Source organism: Melanerpes formicivorus, unplaced genomic scaffold (assembly GCF_026170545.1).
Source record: "Melanerpes formicivorus ecotype bairdi unplaced genomic scaffold, bMelFor1.0.p_v2 SCAF_27, whole genome shotgun sequence".
Classification (NCBI taxonomy): Eukaryota; Metazoa; Chordata; class Aves; order Piciformes; family Picidae; genus Melanerpes; species Melanerpes formicivorus.
The window spans coordinates 300,587-324,090 of record NW_027142379.1 but is presented as its reverse complement, the minus strand read 5'-3'; the positions used below and the strand labels follow the sequence as shown (position 1 = coordinate 324,090).

The window sequence follows — 23,504 nt, the reverse complement described above, 5'->3', positions numbered from 1 at the left end:
CTGTTCATGTTCCCTTCGGGTGCTTGTTCCTCAGAAACCCTGCTGCACCGGGAGCCAGAACAGATCCAGGGGAAAGATTTCGGCCGTGCCAGCAGGGGCTCCTCCTGCAGGAAGAAACAAACCCAAATTCTTCTGGCATACGTTTTCCCTCCCCTGGTAAGCAGGGTACAGGGACCAGCCTGATGGACTAAGCGTGGCCATGTCTGGGTCCCAAAGCCTCCCCACCACTGGTTCTCACCGGGAAGGAGGGATGGAGGGAGGCAGGGAAAGAGAGAGGGAGAGAGGGAAAGAGGAAAAGAAGGGAGGAAAGGAAGGGAGAAAGGAAGGGAGAAAGGAAGGGAGAAAGGAAGGGAGAAAGGAAGGGAGAAAGGAAGGGAGAAAGGAAGGGAGAAAGGAAGGGAGAAAGGAAGGGAGAAAGGAAGGGAGGTAAGGAGGGATGGGAGGGACGGAAGGAATGGAGGGATGGCAAGGAGGTAAGCAAGGCTAGAGGCAGGCAGGCATCGCGGCTCCTCCCGGCTCCTCCCGGCCCGTCGGCGGGCGGGGCTCGGCGTCCGCCCTCCCCCTGCGCCCGGCCCGGAGCCCGGCGGCGGCGGCGGCGCTGGCTGTGTCCCTCCTACGGCAGCAGCCATGAAGTCCCTGTGCCTCGTCACCGTGGGGGTCCTGGCCATGACACTGCTGATCGCCAGCGTCTCCTTGCTGGTGGCACACGTCTTCCAGACCGTGGTGGACCTGCAAGTGAAGCAGGTGAGAGCTCGGCCCGCGTCTCTCCCCAGCCCCTCCTGGCCGGTTTATTCCCTCTCAAAATAACCCCGGGAGGGAGGGAGGGAGAGGGCTGACGAGTGACATTTCTGGCTCCCTCGTTGCAGCAGCTGCGGTTGGGTGAGGGCAGGAGCATCCCTGGGCAGTGACCCCCCCTGCCCGGCACCACCCCGTTGGCTGGGGCTCGGGATGGGGGCCGAGGCTGCACTGGGCCTGGGCTGGGTAAAAACTGCGTGAATAGGAGTAAAAATCGTCTCTCTCTCGGCAGCTCTGCTGGCTGTGGGGCAGGGGACACCTAAGACCCCTCTCGTTTTGCTGTCCCAGTCGCAGGCTTCTTGCAGCTGCCGTTCAGCTGCTCCTGCTGCTGCTCCGGTTGCTGCTGCCGCTGGAGCACAGCCAGAGGTGCTGGGGGCTGGAGCACCTCTGGTGGGTTGCCAGGCCGGGCTGACAGCAAGGATTTCACCTTAAAGGCTGCTTGTAGAGCCCCTGGAGACATCCATCCTGGCGCTTTGTAGGGCTGCAAAGATGCTGAGGGGAGTGGTGAGGCAAGACAGAGAACTGGGGCTTTTTAGTATGGGAAAGAGCAGAGTGAGGGGAGATCTCTTCAATGCTTGAAGGGTGGGTGGCAGGAGGATGGGATCAGGCTTTCTTTCAGTGCTGCCCAGTGACAGGACAAAGGGAATGGGCACAAACTCAAACAGAAGAACTTCCAGTGAAACATGAGGGAGAACTTCTTTAATTTAAGAGTGCTGGAGCCCTGGAGCAGGCTGCTCCAGAGGTGGTCCCTCTGGAGACATTCCAACCCCACCTGGATGTGTTCCTGTGTGACCTTCTTTAGGTGAACCTTCCTTGGCAGAAGGGTTGGACTGGCTGATCTCCAGAGGTCCCTTCCAACCCCTGCCATTCTGTGATTCAGTGAGGGCAGAGTCCTTCACTCTCTGTGGTGCCTGGGCTTTTGTTCCTCTCTCATACAGGCTCTTTGCAGTTAGCCAGTGGGCCAGTGAGAAGGGTCAGCCGTGTCTGTGTTAGCAACTCCTGTGAAGCAGAGAAATGAGCAATGATTTATCTGCTGTCTGCTACCCTGACAGAGAAACCCAAAGTCCTAACAAATGAAGGGATTTGAGCAGTGCTATTGTCTGCCTGGTGCCCAAAGTCTGCTGATCCCCTGTGCTGCCCTCACCAAAGCGCTGCTCTGTTCCATGGGGTGTTGACAGAGGGCATTTCCTAGCACAGAAGCTGTGTTGGCTTAACTTACATCAGTTTGGGTGAGTGAGTGCAATTTGAGGTTGGTAGTCAGCTTAAAGCAACTTGTGGCACTTTGAACTGTGCCTGTAAACTGCAGGGGCCAGCCAAAAAAAACTAACCAAATGAAGGAGGTTACCACAGGGTAAGCTGTCAGCCTGCAGCCTGCCAGTGTGGCAGTTGCTCTTCAGGAGCACCTGACACAGGAGGAGCTCCTGTGTATGTCCTCAGGAGCGCAGCATGGGTAAGGGAAGCCTTCTCCTGAAGTTATTTGCTCCTCAGCAAATTCCTCTTCTAGTCTGCAAGCCAGGTGTGAAGTGATGTGAGTGTTCAGGTATGCAAAGTCCTATGCAAAGCAAGCCAAATCAGCACAGCTCTGCATTGGCATCTGCAGGTCCTTCTCCCAGGTCTTAGGTCTCTTTGGGAAGGAGTCTGTAATCCTCTGGATCACAGCAGAAGTTCTAGGTCTCAGTCTCTTCTGTAGAGTCAGAGAGTTGGTTGAATTAGAAAAGCCTTCTAAGATCACTGAGCCCAACCATCAACCCAGCCCCACCAAGGCCACTAAACCATGGCCCCAAGTGCCATGGCCACATGTTTCCTGAACACCTCCAGGGATGGGGCTCCACCACCTCCCTGGGCAGCCTGTTCCAATCCCTGACCACTCTTGCAGCAAAGAAACTTTTTCTCCTCTCCAGCCTAAGCCTCCCCTGGCACAGTTTCAGGTCATTGCCTCTCCTCCTGTCACCTGAGAGCAGGGAGAAGAGGCCAACCCCCAGCTCACTGCAATCATCTTTCAGGGAGTTGCAGAGAGCAGTGAGGTCTGCCCTCAGCCTCCTCTCCGTGCTGGGAGCAGCAGAGGGAAGGTTTGGTGGGAGAGTGTGGGCCTGTCAGGAATTAGGTGTGATCCTCCTTACGCACATTATCTCTTGGCTGCCTGCTCCTCACCCTCCGGCTTGATTATGTAAGGGCAACTCGCTCCTCGCTCAGCAGGGCTTTCAGTAATGCAGGATCAACTTCCCAGAGCTCAGCCTTTTCCTTCTTACTGCTCCCCAGCTTCCAGGGTACCTCTGGATGGCACTGCTCCCCGTGCTTCCCTCCTGGCCCTCTGCAGGAGCCAGCCTCACAAACTGCGGTGGTGCAGCTTCCAGCTCCCAGGCTCTGCTGATTCGGCTGCTTTCCATGTGTGCTTTGTCCCATGTGAGCTTTTCCTCAGCTGTGTGTTTGGAAAGTTGCTGTCTCTTGTGCAACCACATGTGCAGCTTAGAAAATCTTCTGCAAATAGGCAGATCTCAGTTTGCCTGGGAAATGTGGCAAGACTTGAGCTTTTCCAGCTGGAGCTGGAACATCATCTCTGTGGCTCTGGCCCATCATAGCCTCCTCAGCCTCTTGTCACTTGCAGAAAGGACAGGAGGATGCCCTTCTGACAGGCTGTTCATGGTCCTTTGAGGGCTTCCAGCAGTCCTGAAGCAGGGCTGACATGCAGTGAAGGGCTGTCTTTGCAGCCTCCACTGCAGCTGCAATGGAAGATGGCATCTCTCTGAGACAGGAATCTGATGAGTCTGAGGCCTCTCCAGGCTACTGCCTGCAGCACTGGTGTCTGATTTGAGGCTTCTGAGAACTTTGTTTAGGTTGTGTCTCTTGTCCTTGCATAAAGATGCAGCAAGAAGAGACATCTGATCCTCTGTCCTCCCACAGCAGAGGAGCAATAACTACAGCAGAGCTCTCTCTCTTACATGTTTCAGATTAAAGAGTTCATCTGTGAGGTAAGATCTGACAACCTGCCCAGCCTAGCAGTGAACACAAGCTCTGACAAAAAACCCCACAAGTGGTCCCAGTCCTGCCACAGCAGATCCTGCTCTGGTGTGGAGGAAAGGCAGCAGAGGGATAGGCTTGAGTGCCATCAGCTGAGGGATATGGACATATTTTTGGCTCAGAACTGTGTGCTCATATTTTCTCTCAGGTCTAGGCTGTGTAACATCAGGTGATAACCCCAAATATCCCTGGTGACACAGGGTGAAAAGCAGAAGGAACCAAAAGCTGCTCATATGTTGTTATTTGAGAGTTCCCTGGGAGTCTGAAGCCAGCTGAGAAGTTTGTGCAGCTGGATTTACAGCCCTGGCTGTCACTGTACAGAGCTATAAATAGACAGGTGGCTTCTGTGGGAGTTCCAAACAGCGCCAGGCAGATCCAGCAAACAAATCACCAGATGACTTGGTTTCACTGCCCTTTTGCTCTGTGGCTCACCTCCCAGGGGAGCACTTATGATTTCAAACTTTCAGGCTCAACCTGCCAGAGCAAAGCTCCTGCAGTTCCTTTTTGTCAGTGCTCCTTGTGTGCCAGCTGGGGCATGAGTGTTTGTACAGAGGGCATGGTAGAAACCCACCTTGCATTAATGATCCTGCAGCAAACTGGGCAGCTTCCTTGGCACAGAATCCTGGAATGGGTTGAGCTGGAAGGGACCTTCAAGATCAGCCAGTTCCAGCTCCCTGCCATGGGCAGGGACACCTCCCACCAGCCCAGGTTGCTCAAGGCCTCATCCAGCCTGGCCTTGAACGCCTCCAGGGAGGGGACATCCACAGTCTCCCTGGGCAACCTGTGCCAGTGTCTCCCCACCCTCACTGGAAAGAATTTCTTCCTAATCTCCAGTCTCAATCTTCCCACTTCCAGCTGAAAGAGGCTAGGTAGATCACAAGCAAATAGGGTGGAAAGCATTGGGCTGCACAGGAGGTGAGGTGTTGGTAGTTCCAGAGCAATCCTCAGAGCTCCTGGAGCATGTCTGAAATAGATGGTTTTCTTTTGTGTGCTGTGCACAGAATATCTGGCTGGAGATTCTCAGAGGAAAGCAGCCTGCAACTGCAGAGTGCTCCCAGCTGGGCTGGCTTGCACTGCCATGCAGCAGTACTGCTGCCATGCCAAGCTTCTGCCAACAAGTTTTTCTGTCAGACAGTCTCCTCTTTATCTAATCAGGCAAAATTCAAATCTACAGCTCCTGAAGTGGGGAGGCCAAGAATCAGTCCTGAGGCAACTGTGGCTGATAAAGTTAAGGCCTCAAAAGCAGTAAGGGAGAGATGGCAGCTGTCCAGTCTGCCCTCCTTTTGAGCTTGCACTTACAATATTTGGCTTGTTTGGTCAGAAGAATGAAAAGAGCAAGTGTTGATGGGCCCAGTTAACTGCAAATCATTTCCCCTTCTCTCCCTTTCTTCCACCTACAGGTGATGAGGTTTTCAAAGAGAGCCTTTTCTTTGTGCTTGCTGCTAAAAGATTCCACTCTGCAAGCCACAGTTCCCTTTGCTACCCCTGCTGCAGCACCAGTGTTGGAGCTGTATGACAAGCCTTGATTGTGGTGGTGCTGGTGGTGATGCTTTTATACTGGGGTGAATCTTCTCTGAAAACAACACAGGAGAGGTTGAGAGGATATTCTGTGTTCACACACACAGAGAACCACAGAGTGCTAGGTTGGGAGGGACCCCAAGGATCCAACCCTTCTGGGTGATAGTGGAATTGAAATGGGCTGGCCCAGCACCCTGTCAAGGTGAGGCTTCAAACTGTCCAGTGTAGGACAATCCACTGCTTCCCCTGGGAGATGATTCCAACCTAACAGAGCTCCACAGAGGTGCAGTTTACCCACAGGAAAGCAATTTGCCACTTGCAGGCTTTCCTCACAGGCCACTGGAAAACAAAGTCTGCTTGCTTTGGAGGCAGAGTCTCCCAGCTGTGCTGGAATCTGGCATGTCAGGGCAAGGAAATCATAACCACAAGGAATCTGTGCTGCTTTTCTGGCCTCCTAGGAGGTCTCTCTTAGGACTACTTGGCTTCCCATTGTTGAGTGCCACTTTTGTCTGTAACATTGGCATGTTTGATGGGGTCTTCCACCAGGTGAGGCTTTTGCTGACAGAGAAGATGCCACAGGATCATTGTGTAATAGCTCCTAAGTGTTCATCCTGAAAAATGCCAGGCTGAAGTGTCTGTGGGAAGAAGTGGAGCAACAAACCCAGCAAATCTCTGCCCCTAGCCTGTGAGCCGTGTAGCAGGTGTCTGATCTTAGGATTTAGTGCTTCAAAGTCAGACAGCTCTGAAATCATTGGTAGAATTGGGGCCTTGAATCCCATTGTCTGTGCTTGGTCTGAAGGCACAGAATTCCTCAAGGGAATCCTACAGGGATCCTGCAGGAAGGCTGCAGAGAGACTTTTCCTGAGGGTGTCTAGAGACAGGACAAGGAGGAATGGTTTGAAGCTGAGGGAGGGCAGGGTCAGACTGGAGCTGAGGAAGAAGCTCTTCAGTATGAGGGGGGTGAGACTCTGGAGGAAAATGCCCAGGGAGGCTGTGGCAGCCTCCTCCCTGGGGGTGTTCAAGGCCAGGTTGGATGAGGCCTTCAGCAGCTGACTCTACTTGAGAGGTGTTCCTGACCTTGACAGGGGGGTTGGAGTAGATGAGCTCTGAGGTCCCTTCCAACCTGAGCCGTTCTAGGATTCTCTCTCTCCTCTCAAAGCCATGCAGCATCTCTCATTAACAGCTACTCTCTCTTTCTCTTGTTTCAGGGAACAGTGCTGAAAAATGGCACAGAAACCTTTGAGGCCTGGGAGGATCCTCCCCCACCAGTCTACATGCAGTTCTACTTCTTCAATGTGACCAACCCTCTAGAAGTGCTCCAAGGTGCTACTCCTCTGGTCGAGGAAATAGGGCCCTACACCTACAGGTAGGACCATGTCTCTGAGCCTGTTGTGTGTGAGGAAGCCAAAAAGAGGGGTTCAGAGCACTTGGGAGCCCATTCTAGGAGAAAACCTAACAGTTAAGGTGTGAGTAGAAGTTTGCTCAAGGGAGTACCACCCAGACAGCACAACCAGGCTGACACCTGGAGACCCTGCAGTCAGTTCCACTTCTGTCACTTTTTGGGGCTGGATTTTCACAGATTCCTGGAGTGATTTAAGTTGGAAGGGACCTTCAAGATCATCCAGTTCCAACCCCCCTGCCATAAGCAGGGACACCTCCCACCAGCCCAGGTTGTGCAAGGCCTCATCCAGCCTGGCCTTGAATACTTCCAAGGAGGGGACATCCACAGCCTCCCTGGGCAGCCTGTGCCAGTGTCTCCCCACCCTCACTGCCAAGAATTTCTTCCTCATCTCCAGTCTCAATCTTCCCTCTTCCAGTTCAAAGCCATTGTCCCTCATCCTGGCACTCCAAGCTTCATTCTGCATGCAGCAGTGTAAAGCAGAGCAGTCCTGGGGCCTTATGGTCTTGGAAATCATGGAGATAAGAACCTCAGCAAAAAGGCTGTTTCCTCCTTCTCCTTGACCTTGGTCTCTGCACTGCCTTTCTGTTTCTTTCCTCACACACCTCAGCTATAATCTTTTCCCTTATCTCCTCTGTATTTCAGTGCTGTTTCTTCAGCCTTGACCAACAACCTGGGGTTCTTTGGCAAAATATCTTAAACCAGCAGAGATGGGGAAAAAACACAGAAGCTGTCAAGTTGCAAGCATTTCTTCACCTCTCTGTATTACAGTGCTGATAATCAGTCAGCAGTGCATGCTCCCTGTCAGGAAGATAAATAGGGCCAGCTCCAGCTGTAACAGATCCACAGACTGCACTGGGTTGGAAGGGGCCCTCAAAGGGCATCTTGTCAGCAGGGACACCTCCAAGATCAGGCTGCCTACATGAAACCACACAGTCCCATGCTCTTCTGCACCCTGGTTCTCAATCCCCTTTGCTGGCTCCTTTCTCCCTCTTCCTGAGCTCTGAATGTCCTCTGGGCATCATGCACAGCCCCATTTGTGAAGCTTGTACTTAGCCTTGGAAGTGTGAAGTGGGCTGGCCAGGGCTGGTGGTGGAGCTGGCTGGGAGTGCCAGAGGGGAAGCTCAGCCTGAGCTGCTGGTTTGTGGCTCACTGGGAGAGCCTTCCCCTGCATTCCAGCCACGAAGGCTGTCCCTGGCTAGGTGATGGTGGTGCGAGGGAGGGAGGGAGGCTGAGCCTTCCAGCCCTGCATGTTTCACTGCTTCTGGCTGGTTTGGTTAGTCTGAGCCTGGCATGTCTGAGCAGGACTTGATTCTGCTGGCTCTGAAGGAGAGAAGAAAGAGGGAAGTTAGAAAGTGGAGTGTGCTTTCCCAGCAGATTCTTTAATCCTAGCCTAGCTGTCACTGTACCAGACTGTCAGCAGTGAGTGAGGGAAGAGAGGAGGCATGTGGGAGGAGAGGGAGAGGGAGGGATGGTGCAGATGGACTGCATGCTCCAGCCAGAGACAAAAGACCAAGTTTGGTTCACAGGCTCCATAGAGCAAAGCATCAAAGCCTCATAGAATCACAGAACTGTTTCAGCTGGAGAAGCCCTCCAAATCATCCAGTCCAAACATCAGCCCAGCACCACCATGGCCACTAAGCCATGTCCCCAGGTGCCATGGCCACACACTTCTTGAACACCTCCAGGCATGGTGACTCCACCAGCTCCCTGGGCTAGGCCTGTTCCAATGCCTCATTTAGGTTTAGCTTGTGGCAGAGCACCTAAAATGCCCCAACATGATGTGTGTGGCTCAGTGTCTTTATAACCTCCCAGGGGAGGTTCAGGCTGGATGTTAGGAAGAAATTCTTCCCAGCAAGAGAGGTTGGCCATTGGGATGTGCTGCCCAGGGAGGTGGTGGAGTCACTGTCTCTGAAGGTGTTTAAAATAAGACTGGATGAGGCACTTGGTGCCATGGTTTAGTTGATGAGGTGGTGTTGGGTGAGAGGTTGCACTTGATGATCTCTGAGGTCTTTTCCAACCTGGTTAATTGTTAATTCTGTGATTCTGTGATAAAGCAGTGGGGAGAAGGGCTGGAAGTGAACTGGCCCAGACAAGCAGAGGGGGAAAAAAAGCCCTAATGAATAAGGGAGGGGAGGTGGGAGAGCTTAGCTGAATCTCTTCCTGCATACTTTTCCTGCAATCCACAGTTTTGACCAGCACACTTTGGGAACCCAGTTAGCACAGGGGGAGAGTCTGTAACAAAAATGGAGTGGTGCTGGTGTTCATAAAGCCTGGGAGCTGAATTTGCACCATATAAAAGAGTTCATTCTGAAGTGCAGGCTGCTCATCTGCCTGAGCCTGCTGAGTCCCAAAGGACACCTGAATGTTGCCTGGTCTTGCACACAGCTTTTTATCTTTAACATCCAAGATCCTTCTACTCACATCCCTGCTCAGGGAGAGTGTTATTTTCCTCTCCAGCCCTTTTAGAGTTGGAGAGGCTTCTGAAGTCTACATTCCCTCCAGAGCTTGTTGACTGTGACATTGCTGTGCTTCCTGTGTACATTTCAAACTGCAAGACCTGTTTCAGGGAAGGCTCTTCACAGTGTCCATTTCCACCCCCTCAGTTGAAGCTCTAGGGTATAAATTAGGCTCTTGCCATACCAGGCTGGAAGTGTGCCTCTGGATCCTTCTGTCCTCTCTGAAGTGTTCCCTTCCCTTGAAGGGTTTTAAAGATGAGATAGAAATGTGAAGTGCAATTAACATGTGGGTTGGTGGCACTTTTGGAAGCCCCCTGTGAGGTGTGGGTCAGCTTACACTGGCAGCAGCAAAAATGAATCTGGTCCTAATGAGCTGAAAATGCCACCCTTCTGTGCCTAAAGCAGCACAACAGCCACCAGCTAATGGCAGTTCATAGAATCCTAGAATGGTTAGGGTTGGAAGGGGCCTCCACAGCTCATCCAGTCCAACCCCCCTGCAGTCAGCAGGGACTAGAGCACATTGCTCACAGCCTGACCTTGAATATCTCCAGGGATGGAGCCTCAGCTACCTCCCTGAGCAACCTGTTGCAGTGTTCCAGCTGCCTCCTGGTGCAGAACTTGTTCCTCACATCCAATCTAAATCTGCACTGCTCTCATTTCAAGCCCTTGCCCCTTGTCCTGCCCCTGCAGGCCTTTAAACAGTCCCTCTGCAGCCTTCTTGTAGCCCCCTTCAGGAAGGCCTCTATCAGGTCTCCCTGGAGCCTGTCCTCATAGCAGAGGCTCTCCAGCCCCCTAACCACCTTCATGCCCTCCTCTAGAGGGACCTGCTCCATCAGGTCTATGTCCTTTCTGTGTTGAGGGCTCCAGAGCTGGACAGGGTAGTGCAGGTGAAGTGTCCCCAGTTAATGTTATCTGTGCTCTGTGAACTTGATTAGCAGACCATCTCTTGTTTTTCAGGGAGTACAGGCCACGAGTGCACGTTCACTTTTTGGACAATGGTACCAAAGTATCTGCTCTGAATCCAAAGACATATATATTTGAACCTGAGAAATCAGTTGGAGACCCTGAAGTGGACCTGATCAGAACCATTAATATTCCTGCAGTGGTGAGTTTGCTTTCCTTTCTGCTTGGCAGTCATCCCCACACCCTTGCTAACCAGCAGCTGCTGCTTCACGCTGCCTCTCCCTGTGTGGTGACTGAAGAACGAGAGAGGCAGCTTGTGTCTGGGGCAGATAGCACCTTCAGCTTTGGTGTGGGCTGTTGTGTGTGGGGGTTATGGTGTCCCTCCCTCCCCACACACCTCTGTAAGTGCCTTGCTTTAGTGCTGAAGCTGACACACACACTTTAGGGGTGAGCAGAAACCAGGCTTGTGGGGGTTCCATCAGTGGAGCTCAGCAATCTCTGCTGTCAGCTGCACAGGAGGAGCTGGCTCTGGAATGAGAAAGTTTGGAATGCCTGGGGCTGCTTTTGGCAAAATGGCAAAAATTGCCTCCATGTCTGCATCATGGGAACAAAACAACTACAGCAGAGAAGTGTGAGGCAGAGCTGAAAGAGAGGAGGTGTCAGAATGAAACTGAAGTGAAAACCTGCACCCCCCAAACTGTGTGAGGTGCAAGGCCCTGCAGAGAGTCTCATTCCAGTGATCAGAGACAGACCCTGAGCTTTGGTCTCACAGGAACAGTGTGAGAGCAAGCAGAGCCAAACCTTGCAAAGGGAGTTAGAGTGTAGTAAATTACCTGCTGGCTGTGTCAGCCTTTACTCCCTGTACTAGCTTGGCTGGCTTCAATTACAGGCTACATTCACTTCTGCTTTCCCCCCAGCATTTGCCCAACTGCCTTGTCTGATTTTGTCCATGAGGACATAAATGCCCTCTCTGTAGCAGCAGAAAGGACTCAGTGTGTTAAAAGCTGTGACCACTCACAGTGTTTACAATTGCTGCCAGGCATTTGAGTGGTGGTAAGTGTTATCTCCTGCTCTGATTTTTGACTGTGGTGTACTGGAGCAGGCAGGACTAGAACTCCAAGCTGGTTCACCCAAGCAATATTCCCTTCCTTTGCTTTTGCTTTGTAAAAGACATCTTTTTGCAAGCAGTTGCTCTGCAGCCTTCTTGTAGCCTCCTTCAGGTACTGGAAGGCAGCTCTAAGGTCTGCCTGGAGCCTTCTCTTCTCCAGGCTGAACAACCCCAGCTCTCTCAGCCTGTCCTCAGAGTCACCATGAGGGTGGTGGCACACTGCAACAGTTTGTTCAGGGAGGTGATTGAGGCCCCATCCCTGAAGATATTCAGGGTCAGGCTGGAGAAGGCTCTGAGCAACCTGCTCTAGTGGATGATGTCCCTGCTGTGACTGCAGGGGGGTTGGACTGGATGACCTTTGGAGGTCCCTTCCAACCCAAACCATTCTATGATTCTATGTTGTGAATTGACTTGCCAGCTAGAAGGGAAATGCAGTGTGGGTTTGTTTGCATTTGGGAGAAGCTGGTAGCTTTTAAACCCCTGAAGTGTGACTTCCCAAGGCTGAAATCCAAAGCACATCCCCAGCTGTCCTGTGCTGGTGCTTTAGGAAGCACTTCTGCATGTTTCACTTCTTCATTCTGAAGACTCTGGCAATGGGTGGTGTGGAGCTGAGCTGGTTGTGTGCCAGCAGCAGGATGAACAGGAACCTGCAGGAGCTCATCCCTGTGGGAATAAAGCTGAAGAACCTGTTAGCCACTATGTTACCTGACATTTGCAAATGTGGAACTGGAAATACAGTTGAAACCCTGGTGAGACCACAGCTGGAGTATGGAGGCCAGCTCTGGGCTCCCCAGTTCAAGAGAGACAGGCAACTAACAGAGAGAGTCCAGTGGAGGCTATGAAGATGCTGAGGGGCCTGGAGCATCTCTGTGAGGAGGAAGGGCTGAGAGCCCTGGGGCTGTTGAGCCTGCAGAAGAGCAGCCTGAGAGGGGATCTTCTTAGTGCTGATGGGGGACAAGGGGATTGGTGCCAGACTTTTCTCAGTGGTGCCCAGTGACAGGACAAGGGACAGTGGACACAAACTGAAACCCAGGAGATTTCACTTGGGCTTGAGAATGCTGTGAGGGTGCTGGAGCCCTGGAGCAGGCTGCCCAGAGAGGTGGTGGAGTCTCCTTCTCTGAAGAGATTCCAAACCCACCTGGCCATTGTGATCCTGGGCAAGGTGCTGTGGGTGTCCCTGCTTTAGCAGGGAGGTTGGGCTGGGTGATCCCCAGAGGCCCCTTCCAGCCCCAACCACGCTGGGACCGCACAAACCACGTGCAGTGCTGCAGTGTCTGTGTGCCTGTGTTTGTGTGCAGCTGGCTTTGTTTGTTCTCCTGTGAACCTGACCACTGCTCCCTTATTCCAACCCCTGGCAGACTGCCATGGAGTGGACCAGGTCAACCCCTCTCCAGCTTGCCACAGAGGTGCTGCTGCTCCTGTACCAAGAATCCCTGTTCACGACTCGCACCGTCCACGACCTGCTGTGGGGCTACAAAGACAGGCTGCTGTCCACCATCCATCTGCTGCACCCCGAGATTGACCCAGTGTTTGGGCTCTTTAACAAGGTAACTGGGGAGCAAGACCTCCTGATGCTTCAGGTGGGGAATTACCATGGCCTGTGGGCTTTGTGGGGCTGGTTGGGTGAGCTCACTAGAAACTTTTCCTGACCAATGTCCTTAGTAATTGCAGGGTGTTTCTGGCATGCAAAATGCCATGCAGCCAGAAACCATGTGGAAGGCAGGCATGACTTGAAAACATGCAGCCAGGTTCCCTGTAGAAGCCAGAAGCCATGACTGAAAGGGTGTCTGCATGTCATTTTGAGCTGTGGGCACTCCTTGTTGCTTGGAGAGCTGGGTAGAGAATAAGTGTAGTGTTCTACACCTGAGGAGGCACAGCCTCATGCACCAGTACCAGTGAGGGGTTGGCCTGCTGGAAAGCAGCTCCATGGAGAAGGACCTGGGAGTCTTGGTGGACAATAAGTTACCCATGGGACAGCAATGTGGTCCAGAAGGCCAGTGGTCTGGCATTGGAGTGTGGTCAGCACGTCAAGGGAGGTTCTTCTTCCCCTCTCTTCTGCTCTGGTGAGGCCACATCTGAGTATTGTGTCCAGTTCTGGGCTCTCCAGTTCAAGAGGGTCAGGGATATATTGGAGAGTGTCCAAAGGAGGCTATGAGGATGCTGAAGGGACTGGAACAGCTGTGTGATGAGAAAAGGCTGAGAGACCTGGGGCTGGTTACTCTGCAGAGGAGAAGTCTGAGAGGGGATCTGATCAATGTTTGTAAGTCTCTGAGGGGTGGGTGTCAAGAAGAAGGGGCCAGACTCTTTTCAGTGGTGTCCTGGGATAGGACAAAGGGCAATGGACACAAACTGGAACCCAGGAAACTCCACCTCAACATGAGGAGAAACTTCTTTACTGTCAAGGTGCTGGAGCCCTGGAGCAGGCTGCCCAGGGAGGTTGTGGAGTCTCCTTCTCTGGAGACTTTGAAGCCCCACCTGGCTGTGTTCCTGTGTGACCTGCCCTGGGTGACCCTGCTCTGGCAGTGGGGTTGGACTGGTTGATATCTGGAGGTCCCTTCCACCCCAAACTGTGTTTCTGTGTCCTGCAGTGCTCAGGTTATCTCCTCTGGGTTTATTTTTTTTGCCAAAGGTTGGACTTTTGTTTCTTTCAGCAGCAAATTTCAAAGGAGAAGAAAAGTTCCTCTGAAGTTTTATTTCCTCCACTTGGGAGGTGTAAGCACCTGGCCCAGTCACCTCCACCTCTTTTCTACCCAAGGTGGAGTTTAATGTTCTGCCCTTACCTCAGGGGCAGGCCATGAATCCTGGGGTGGATTTAAAGTGCTGGCAGCTTCACCTCCTGCCACCCTGTTGGAGGTGTTAGAGAATGAGCAGAGTGCTGAAAACCTCCCCTCTCTGGTTGCAGATGAATGGCACTGATGATGGAGAATATGTTTTCCTGAGTGGGGAGACAGACTACCTTAACTTCTCAAGGATTGTGGAATGGAAAGGAAAAGAGTAAGTTGTGCCATGCAGTGTGGCCTCTGCCCTGTTCAGGTTTTGGATTCACTTGAGCATTGGTTACCAAAAATGGATCCTTTTATTCTGAGTAGCTCATGGCAGCTGTAGCTTCAGACCAGCCCCTCAGGATTTTGCTGTGTGTCGTATAACCATGAAAGGCAAACAGCTCAGCCCTGGGAGGGCACACTGCTGGGGACTCACCTCTGAACCTCTGACTGACTGCCCCTTGGCAGAGAGGACTCTCCCAGCCACCTCCTGGGACAGTACTGCTGTGTCTACAAAGTCAGTGTTGCCAGACTTCACCTGCTCTGCACCCAAAGCCAAGGCTGGGGCATCTTGTGGAGGGATGATGTAGACTGCAGATGAGGAAGAAATTGTTGCCAGTGAGGGTGGGGAGACACTGGAACAGGTTGCCCAGGGAAGCTGTGGTTGTCCTCTCCCTGGTGGTGCTTTCAAGGCCAGGTTGAATGAGGCCTTGAGCAACCTGTGCTGGTGGGAGATGTCCCTGCCTGTGGCAGGGGGGCTGGACCTGGGTGATCTTTAAGGTCCTTTCCAACCCAACTCATTCTATGAACCTTCAGTGGGCAGCCTGTGTTATGCAGAAGCCAAAGAGAAGCTACCTAAAACATCCCTCTGCTTTAACCAGAACAACTGCCAGCAGTGACATGTGTGGGAGGAAGTCCTGCAGGCATATTCATGCTTGCCTGGCACCAGTTTCAGTGGGCCACAAATGAAGTTTAAACCCATTTTAATCCCCTTTTTGTGAGCAGAGCTGTGACAGGAGGACTTGGCACTGTGTAGAGCTGATTCTGATTTGCTGGCATTGGCCTGACCACCACCCAAAGCTCTTTTAACCTTTACTCTCTGTGCTTTGTCTTCTTCAGGTCATTGAGCTGGTGGACAACAGAGACATGTAACATGATCAATGGGACAGATGGGACATCCTTCCACCCACTGATCAGCAAAGATGAGAACATTTATATCTTTTCTTCTGATTTTTGCAGGTAAGGAGAGGAAAATGTCACTCAGACTTTAGAGCAGGGTGTTTCTATCCATCCCTCTTGAGCTTTGATGTTAGGCTGCTGGTTTTCCTCCCAGGAAGTGTTCTGCATTTATTCATGGCATGAAGGATGAGAGAGTTACACCAGAACAACCCCATGCATGAAGGAAAGGATGGGCTGTATTAAAATAAAGTGAAGGCCACCTCCCTGGAGGTGCTCAAGGCCAGGTTGGAGGAGGCCTTGAGCAACCTGGGCTGGGGGCAGGTGTCCCTACCCATGGTAGGAGGTTGGAATTGGATGATCTGTAAGGTTACTTCCATCCCAACCTATTCTATGAACCTATGAACACTTGGAAGCTGACTGGAAGGGCAGAGTGGACTGTCATGCAAGCCTAGTACTGAGAAGAATGGAAAGATCTGTATCAGCCCTGCCCAAAGCTGCTTTCCTCCAACGTTTTCCCTTTCAGACAACCCAGATTGCCCTTTGCAGCGAGTCATGACTTGCTGCTGTTTGACGTGCAAGATACAGAAAATCTCAGTGTTTCCTTCCCTTATCTCTTCCCTTGCTCATTTCCCTGGCTCTGAAAACCAAAACTGATCTGCAGTTCCCTGCCTTCCATCCCTGTGTTACTTTCCTTGTCCCTTCCAGTAGCGTGTTGCCAGCACCTCCTCGCACAGCAGGCAGGAAGGGCCTGTGGTGACAGGACAGGGGGCAATGGCTTGAATCTAGAGCAGAGGAGATTTAGATTGGACCTTAGGAAGAAGATCTTTACTCTGATGGTGGTGAGGCACTGGAAGAGGTTGCCTGGAGAAGTTGTGGACACCTTATGCCTGGAAGTGTTTAAAACAAGGCTTAGCAACCTGGGCTGGTGGGAGGTGTCCCTGCTCAAGGCAGGGGGTTGGAACTGGGTTATCTTTAAGGTCCCTTTCAACTCAAGCCACTCTGTGGTTCTATGAATATGGGGAGCAGAGTGAGAGCCTGAGATGCTGACAGCAGGCATCAGTGTCCCTGCAGCAGCACAGCAGGCACAGGATTGTCTCTTTGGGGCAGCAGCAGAACGCTGAGCTGTGTGTTTGCTGAGCAAAAGCCTGGTGCATTTCATAGAGGGGAGTTTTGGAATGGGTTTTAACCAAGTCTGGAGCTTACTGCAGGTTTGTTACCCAGGCCTCAGCAAAGAGACCTCTGCAGCAGCTGTAGGTGTGTGCTCAAGACTAACAGCTCTGGGCCTGGCTTTTCTCCCTTGCAGGTCTCTGTACCTGGTGTACGACAGCTCAGGAACCATTTCGGGCATCCCAACCTACCGCTTTGTGCCCTCTGCCATGGTGTTTGCCAACACAACAGTGAACCCAGACAATGCTGGCTTCTGCATCCCTCCAGGAAACTGCCCTGGCACTGGTGTCCTCAATGTCAGCATCTGCAAGCAGGGTATGTCCAGATGGCATCGGGCTGCAAGGGACCCTCAAAGGGCATCTTGTCCGACCCCCCTGCAGCCGGCAGGGACGCCTCCAGCTGGAGCAGGCTGCCCAGGGCCACACTGAGTCTGATCTTGAATGTCTCCGTGGATGGGGGCCTCAACCACATCCCTGGGCAACCTGTCCCAATGTCTCACCACCCTCATTGTGCAGAACTTCCTCCTGATGTCCAACCCAAATCTCCCCTGCTCTGGTTTCAAACCATTGCCCCTCGTCCTATCACCGCAGCCTCTTCTAAACAGTCCCTCCTCAGCCTTCCTGTAGCCCTCTTCAGGTACTGGAAGGCTGCTCTAAGGTCTCTCTGGAGCCATCTCTTCTCCAGGCTGAACAACCCCAATTCTTTCAGCCTGTCCCCATAGGGGAGGTTTCTCCAGCCCTCTGATCTTCTTTGTGGAAACTTAAGACACAAAGCCATGCTGATGGTCCAGAAGGAAAAATGAGCTGGCTGTGAAGACAGGGAGTCAGAGTGTTGGTTCTGTAGCTCCAGGATGGACTTCACCTTTGACTGTTAAAGACACAGTGGAAATAGTTTTGAGGTCCTCAAAGACTTCCTTGAATCCTGCTGTGCCTATTTTAGGTGGTGAGTTTCTGTGTTTTCACTGTCTGTGTTTTCACACTCCAGGGGCTCCAATATTCCTGTCAGCTCCACATTTTTACCTAGCAGATCAGAAGTTTGTGGACGACATAGAGGGCATGCACCCAAAAAAGGAATACCATGAGACATTTCTGGACATCAATCCTGTGAGTGCAGCCTTTTTTTCAGGGGTCTGGAGTCCTGAGAAGAGAGCTAGGGAAGCATGGGGATGATGCCTGCCATGGGAGTTTGCAGAGTTGTTGGGATTCTCCCTGGGAAATGCTGGACATAAAGGGAGCGTGCAGCTGATGGGCCATGGCTTTACACTTGTGGTTTAGCCCTGGTAGGCAACTGAACACCACACTGCCCCTCAAGCAGGATGGAAGGGATAATCAGAAGGCTAAAAGCAAGAGAATTCAGGCTGAGGAAAGACAGGAAGAGAAACAAACCCAAGAAAAAACATGTGATGCAGAAATATCCCAGCTGGGCACCACCAGGCAGTCCTTGAGCAACAGCAGTCCTTGAGCAACAGCAGCCCTGGCAAGCTTCCCACCCAGTGCTTCATCACTGAGCATGATGTCACAGGGTATGGGATATCCCTTTGGCAGCTTTGGGTCAGCTCCTCCTGGCTGTGCCTTCTCCCAGCTTCTTGCCCACCCCCAGCCTACTCACTGGCAGGGCAGGGTGAGAAACAGAAGAGGCCTTCAGGCTGTGCAGGCACTGCTCACAGGAAGTACAGCATCCATGAGCTGCCAGCACTCCTTTTATCATCATTCCAAAGCACAGCCTAATATCAGCTGCCTCAAAGGAAACTAATTCTATCCCAGCTACAACCAGTACAACACTGATCTCCACATCCACACACACAAATATGTAGGTCAAGGGAGAGAGCAGGATCAGAGAAGCAGAGGAGACTGACTCATTAAGCTGTTCTGTGTAGCTAAAGCAGGAGGAAATGGCAGTGTTCCTCTTTAAGATCCTAGTGTAGATTGACAGGTTCATAGAATGGTTTGGGTTGGAAAGGACCTTCCCTTGGGTTGGAAGGGACACCTTCCACTGGACCACATTGCTCAAGGCCTCAAACAAGTGCAGGGATGGGGCACCCACAGACTCTCTGGACAGCAAAACCCCTGCCCTTTCAGGAGTAAAGGGCCACAGGCTTCCTGTGTGTGAGTTACAACAGCATCTTGGTGACAGGAAGTAAATAACAACCCTAGGTAGGCCTTGTCAGGTCCCCAGCAGTGTGAATATCAGGTTGTATTCCCTCAGCTCCTGGTAGTTCACATCTATTCCTGGGGTTCTTCTGACACTGATTTCTTTTCTTCCCAGCTGACAGGGCTTGTCCTGCAAGCAGCCAAGCGGATGCAGGTCAACGTTCATGTCAGGAAGCTACCTGAGTTTTTGTAAGTGCTCCCTGCTCAGCTCTGCAGAGATACTCTTGAGTCCTTCTGGCATGTTGATTTACTCCTCGCCACTGCTGGATGCTCCTCTTCTTACCCAGCTTCTCAGCTGATGTTTATTGGCTCAAACAACCCCCCCAAAAAAAGCAGCATTTTATCTGCCCAGTCCTCTCAGCACAGCTGGTGAGGTTTCTTCACGACAGCACCAGGAACACGGCTTGGGAGCAAGCTGCTGCTTCATGTGTGCCAAACATTCAGGGGTTTAGCTTGGTTTTGGGGTTTTTTTCTGCTCTGCACATGTTGCTTGGACAATAGTCTCTGTGTTTCACAAATATGAGCAACCTTCACCAGCAGCTTAGCTTTGCATTCCTGCTGACTGGCACAAATCTGTCATTCAGTTGGTTATTAATGAGCCTCTTCTGGATCCTTCTTGCTCTTTGTCTCCAAGTCCCAAAACAGAACTTATTGTTTATATTGGAGGTTAGGAGTCATATATTCATAGAATAGGTTGGGAGGGACCTTAAAGGTCATCCAGTTCCAACTCCCTGCCATGGGCAGGGACATCTCCCACCAGCCCAGGTTGCTCAGGGCCTCATCCAGGCCTCCAGGGAGGGGCATTTCTTCTACTCCAGCAGGGAGGTGAAAACCCACAGTCAAAAGGAACAAGCCAGAGGTTTTTCAGGGACACTTTCCTCATTCATTGTTCTGTTCTAATCTGTCTTCAGAACTCTACAAGCTGACAACTTGCAAACCCCTAATTTGTTACTGTGTTTGTGTTTGTGTTTTTCTTAACCCAGTGAAACAGGCAACATCCGAACCCTGATCTTCCCAGTGATGTATTTAAACGAGGTAAAGACTGTGGTTGTTCCTCTGCAGCACTGTGGTGCTTGTATGATTGCAAAAATACTCTGAGCTAACCAGAAAACAAAAAGCTGTTTGCTTTGTTGTCTTGTGCAGTGAGAGGGAGAAGCTGGTGCTGTCTCTAGGCTGCCTGCCGCTTCTCGACCACCGCGTTAAGTTCAGCCTTGCCAAACACTCTCAGTCCTTTTCATTTCCAGAGTATTGGCCATGAGGAAAAGGGCTGCTCAGCTGAGGAGGAGGGAGCTCAGGAGATCCCATCTCTTTGGGTTTTTGAGTCATCTTTTGTGAGCATTCCTGTGCTGTAGTTGCCATCACTGAATGCCTTAGCTTCAGTTTTAGTGAGGCACGCCATCCTTTCAGGCCTACATTACTCCCTTCCTAAGCTGAGAGTTAAAAATCACTGCTTGCTTCTGGAGTGCAGACTACATGATCCCTCTGGCTGTGTGAGGAGAGCTAAGAATTCCTAAAGGATATCAAGAAGCAGTGAAGTAGAGGGGGGAGAGTTGTGGGACTGTTGTTTCCCTACCCTGCACAAAACTAAACTGATCTCATCGCAAGGAAGAGCACAAATAACGTCTTCTTCTCCCTCTTCATCTCTCTCTGCTCCAGAGTGTTCTGATTGATGAAGGATCTGCCACCAAGCTCAGGCACGTCCTGCTGGAAGCCAGTGTTGTCACTGGGATCCCCTTTGTGATCATGGCTCTAGGAATTGTTTTTGGGATTGTTTTCATTGTGCTGGTGTGCAGGTCCCGGGGAGTAAGCGAAGAGGTAAGTGGCCTGGGAATGTCACCTTGCCTCCTGCACACCATTCTGTGTTGCATTTTCTTTTTGGTTGATTTTACCTGTCCAGTGTCTTTCTGCATACATTTTTATATGTTGTTTCTGTTTAAAATGCCCTTTCTAGGGAAGGGAAGTTTTAATAGACTCAGAATAAAAGCAGCAAAGCAAAGGAATGGAGCTAATGTAAGAAACATGGTAAGGCAGGTCCTGTCTTTTGTGCCTAATTCCCTCGCCAGCAGTAGTACAAGCATAATACAATCAGCCTGTCTAGAGGACCCTGAAGGATAAGATGCAAAAAAAAAATGAATTAAAATCAATCACACTGGATGGGCAGGTTGAAGGCAGCAGCAAGCTGACAGTGTTCTCAGCAGAAACAATTGTGTGCTGCCAGCAGGTTGCTCTTCGGCACCACAGTGCAGATTTCCAGCCAAAAGGCAGATGAATTTTACAGCAGGGAGTTTTCTCCAGACACTGCTGGTTTGCATGTCTGTTTCTGAGGAGTTCTGTCGCAGAATGAGATGTGCTGTCACAGAATGAGATGTTCTGTCACAGAATGACATGCTGGCATGAAGGCTGCTGGTCATGTCAAAAGCCGATGCCAAAATTCCACCCTGCTGGGCAAGGCAGCTGCGTTCAGCCCAGACAAACCCTTTGGTCAGAGACACAGACTGGGTACTCTAGGAGGCTGTTTTCTCCTTGTAGTTGCTGTGGTCTTAAGTGTGGTCTTGCTTGTGTGATGTTTCCCAAATCCAACTTCCCAGCAGTGTGAGAGAGCACCCTCAAGCCTGCCTCCAGAGCACCCAGCCACACCACATCCCCCTGCCACCACACCTCCGACAGGACTGTGTGATGGTTGTGGCAGCGAGGTCTGCAAGCTCCTTTCCTCAAGCAGCAGCTTTGAGCAGCTGACCTTGGCTTGCTTGGCTTCATGCTTTATTTTCTCAGGAGGCATTTCATGAGCAGATGCTCTCAGGACTGTACTTCAGGTTCCTTTACAAGCCAGCCTGGTACTTTTTCCTTTGAGCTGTTGAGTCTCCCTGTGTTTAGAGAGTCAAAACTGTCCCATCACCTGAGGCTTCTGTCCCAGGCATTCCTGCTCCACCCTACATGTAGAGCTTCCTACCAGCTCTCCTGGATGTTCTTGAACACTGCAGAGGGATTAAAATGACAAAGCAACACCTGAATTCCTTGAGTTTTCTGCATTGCTTTTGTTGCTCTTCCTGCAAACCAAAGTACTTCAGCTGGTTACAGCTCTCCCTGCAGTCCCCCTTCCAGCCTGCCATCATCTGCAGGATCCTAACAGGGAGCCTGAGGTGCCTGCCCAAGCTGCCACCCACCCTCTGGTGCTTTTTCAGTGCAGTGCTGGTTCTCTTAGAGGAGTCTGTACTTAGAAGTAGGAGCCAAGAGCTTTTTCCCTCCCTGTCTGCAGTTTGGCAATCCAGCTTCTCCCCCATGGAAGCTCTCCAGGGGGCCACAGTTAACTTTGCTGTGTTGTGTGTTTTCTTTCAGAGTACTGAAGATGAAAGGTCCCCACTCATCAGGACATCTTAGTAGATTTTAACATGGGTTTGGAGAGTAAACCATTAGAGCTGACCTAATACCAACTACCACTATCCAGTGCTGTCCACTGGGGAGAAAAGATGGTCTCAAGTATTTAACTTCTTGTGGTACAGAGGTGGAAGAGAATCTGCACTGTCAGCAGGGGAGGAGACTTTTCTTACCAGCTGTGTTCCAGTTTCAAAATGACCTTTTCAAACTGCTTGAGATCCTGGCTTTTATCAACTCTGCACTCTCTTTGTACCTGCACTGACAGCCACAGATGATCACAACCACTCTATCAGTGAAAAGGGCCTGATTCATGAGAGGAACACCATGGGTAACCTTGGAGACCAGCCTCAGGAGTGTGGGCTGCAAAGAACCCTTCTAGAATCAGAGCAGGATCCTGGAGCCTCCAGGAGCCAGGGACAATTCTGCCCTGGGCCTAGTATTGTCTTCTCTGTAAAGTGTTATGCACTGACTGTTGTTAATGTCACCAGCCCTTTCACAGCACTGATTGGTACAACTAACCCAAAACACTGAGCAAAACTCTGTTGAGCAGCTGTAATATCCAGGTAAAAAGAAGCCTCTTAACCCTTCTAACTCTGCACAGGATCCCCTTGCATGTTAGCCATGCTTAAAGGTTTTGAGTTTGTCTTTTCCCCTTCAACTTAAAACACAACAGAATGTTCTCAAGGGTGGAGGGTCCAAACCTGCTGTTCTTTATTCTCTGGGGGGTGTGTGTGTGTCACAGCTCTCAGCTGTGTGGTTTAACATGAGCACAGGTTGGCAGTCACAGTCACTGCCTGGGGTAAAAGCACACCTCTCTGTTAAGGTTTGTGTAAGGCTTTGGGGAGTCCAACACCACCTTCCTTTTGCTTTGGTTTGGTTTGGTTTTTAACTTGTCAAGTGGAAACTTGTTTTAAAAATCACCAAAAGTATTTCCCCTCCCCCCCCCCCCCCCCCCCAATTAAAAGAATATTCTCACTGAGAAGGATTTCCATTAGAGCTAGAGAATGGAATGTGTTTGAAAACTGTATTATTGTCTTCTAAATAGAGGCATTGGTTTTTGCATTGGTCTGGTTCAGGTTTGTTTGTTTGTTTCCTAGCTGATGATTTGTTCAGTGGTTTTGTTCCTCTGGAGCCAGCTCTAGCTGGGAAGTTCCATGCTGCCTGCAGTTATTTAATGTCTGTATTAGCTAAAAAAAGAGCTGGCACAGCCCAGGTTCCTCCCAGTGCCACAGCTGCAGCTTTGCCTCTGCCATGTGTTTTCCTCAGAGCTGCTATGTTAAACCTTAGCTGAGAAGCAGGACTCCAGCAGGACATTCACCTTGAGTGCTGCAAGCCCAGGGCCTGAGAAACTCATCACAGCTTCCTACGGCCTCACAGGAGCTCTTCTGGAGCAACTACTCCATTTGACACCGTGGGCCAAAACTGCCACCTCACCACACCTCCCAAAATGTTGCTTTCTGGGCAGCCAGGCTGGAAATACCACTGTGAAAACATGCTGGGAACTGGCTTTGCTCTGCCTGTAGCCAGGTGCTGCTCTTCTCACCCTGTTCTGGACACATTGTTGGAGTGACAGCCACCTCAGCCATCTCTGCTGTTCTTGTGCTTCCCTGGCCAATGGTTAAGGACAGCTCCTGGAGGGAATGTGCAGTGGACTTTCTTTCCTAGCTTCCT

General features: G+C 51.3%; 1 protein-coding gene across 2 annotated transcripts; it reads left to right on the top strand.

The window, feature by feature from the left end:
• Positions 1-561: 561 nt before the first annotated feature.
• On the top strand, positions 562-22,895 carry SCARB2 (scavenger receptor class B member 2). Of its 2 annotated transcripts, XM_068153776.1 has the most exons (13): positions 562-744; positions 6,540-6,697; positions 10,147-10,294; positions 12,559-12,747; positions 14,103-14,194; positions 15,082-15,201; positions 16,445-16,623; positions 17,293-17,411; positions 18,574-18,647; positions 19,442-19,493; positions 20,115-20,273; positions 20,410-20,480; positions 21,795-22,895. In XM_068153776.1, exons 1-12 carry the CDS (start codon positions 628-630, stop codon positions 20,437-20,439), a joined length of 1,437 nt encoding a protein of 478 aa, XP_068009877.1. In that variant the 5' UTR covers positions 562-627; the 3' UTR covers positions 20,440-20,480; positions 21,795-22,895. The 2 variants fall into 2 exon arrangements, with proteins under 2 accessions (XP_068009877.1, XP_068009876.1); XM_068153775.1 differs by lacking the exon at positions 20,410-20,480.
• The last annotated feature ends 609 nt before the right edge of the window (positions 22,896-23,504 follow it).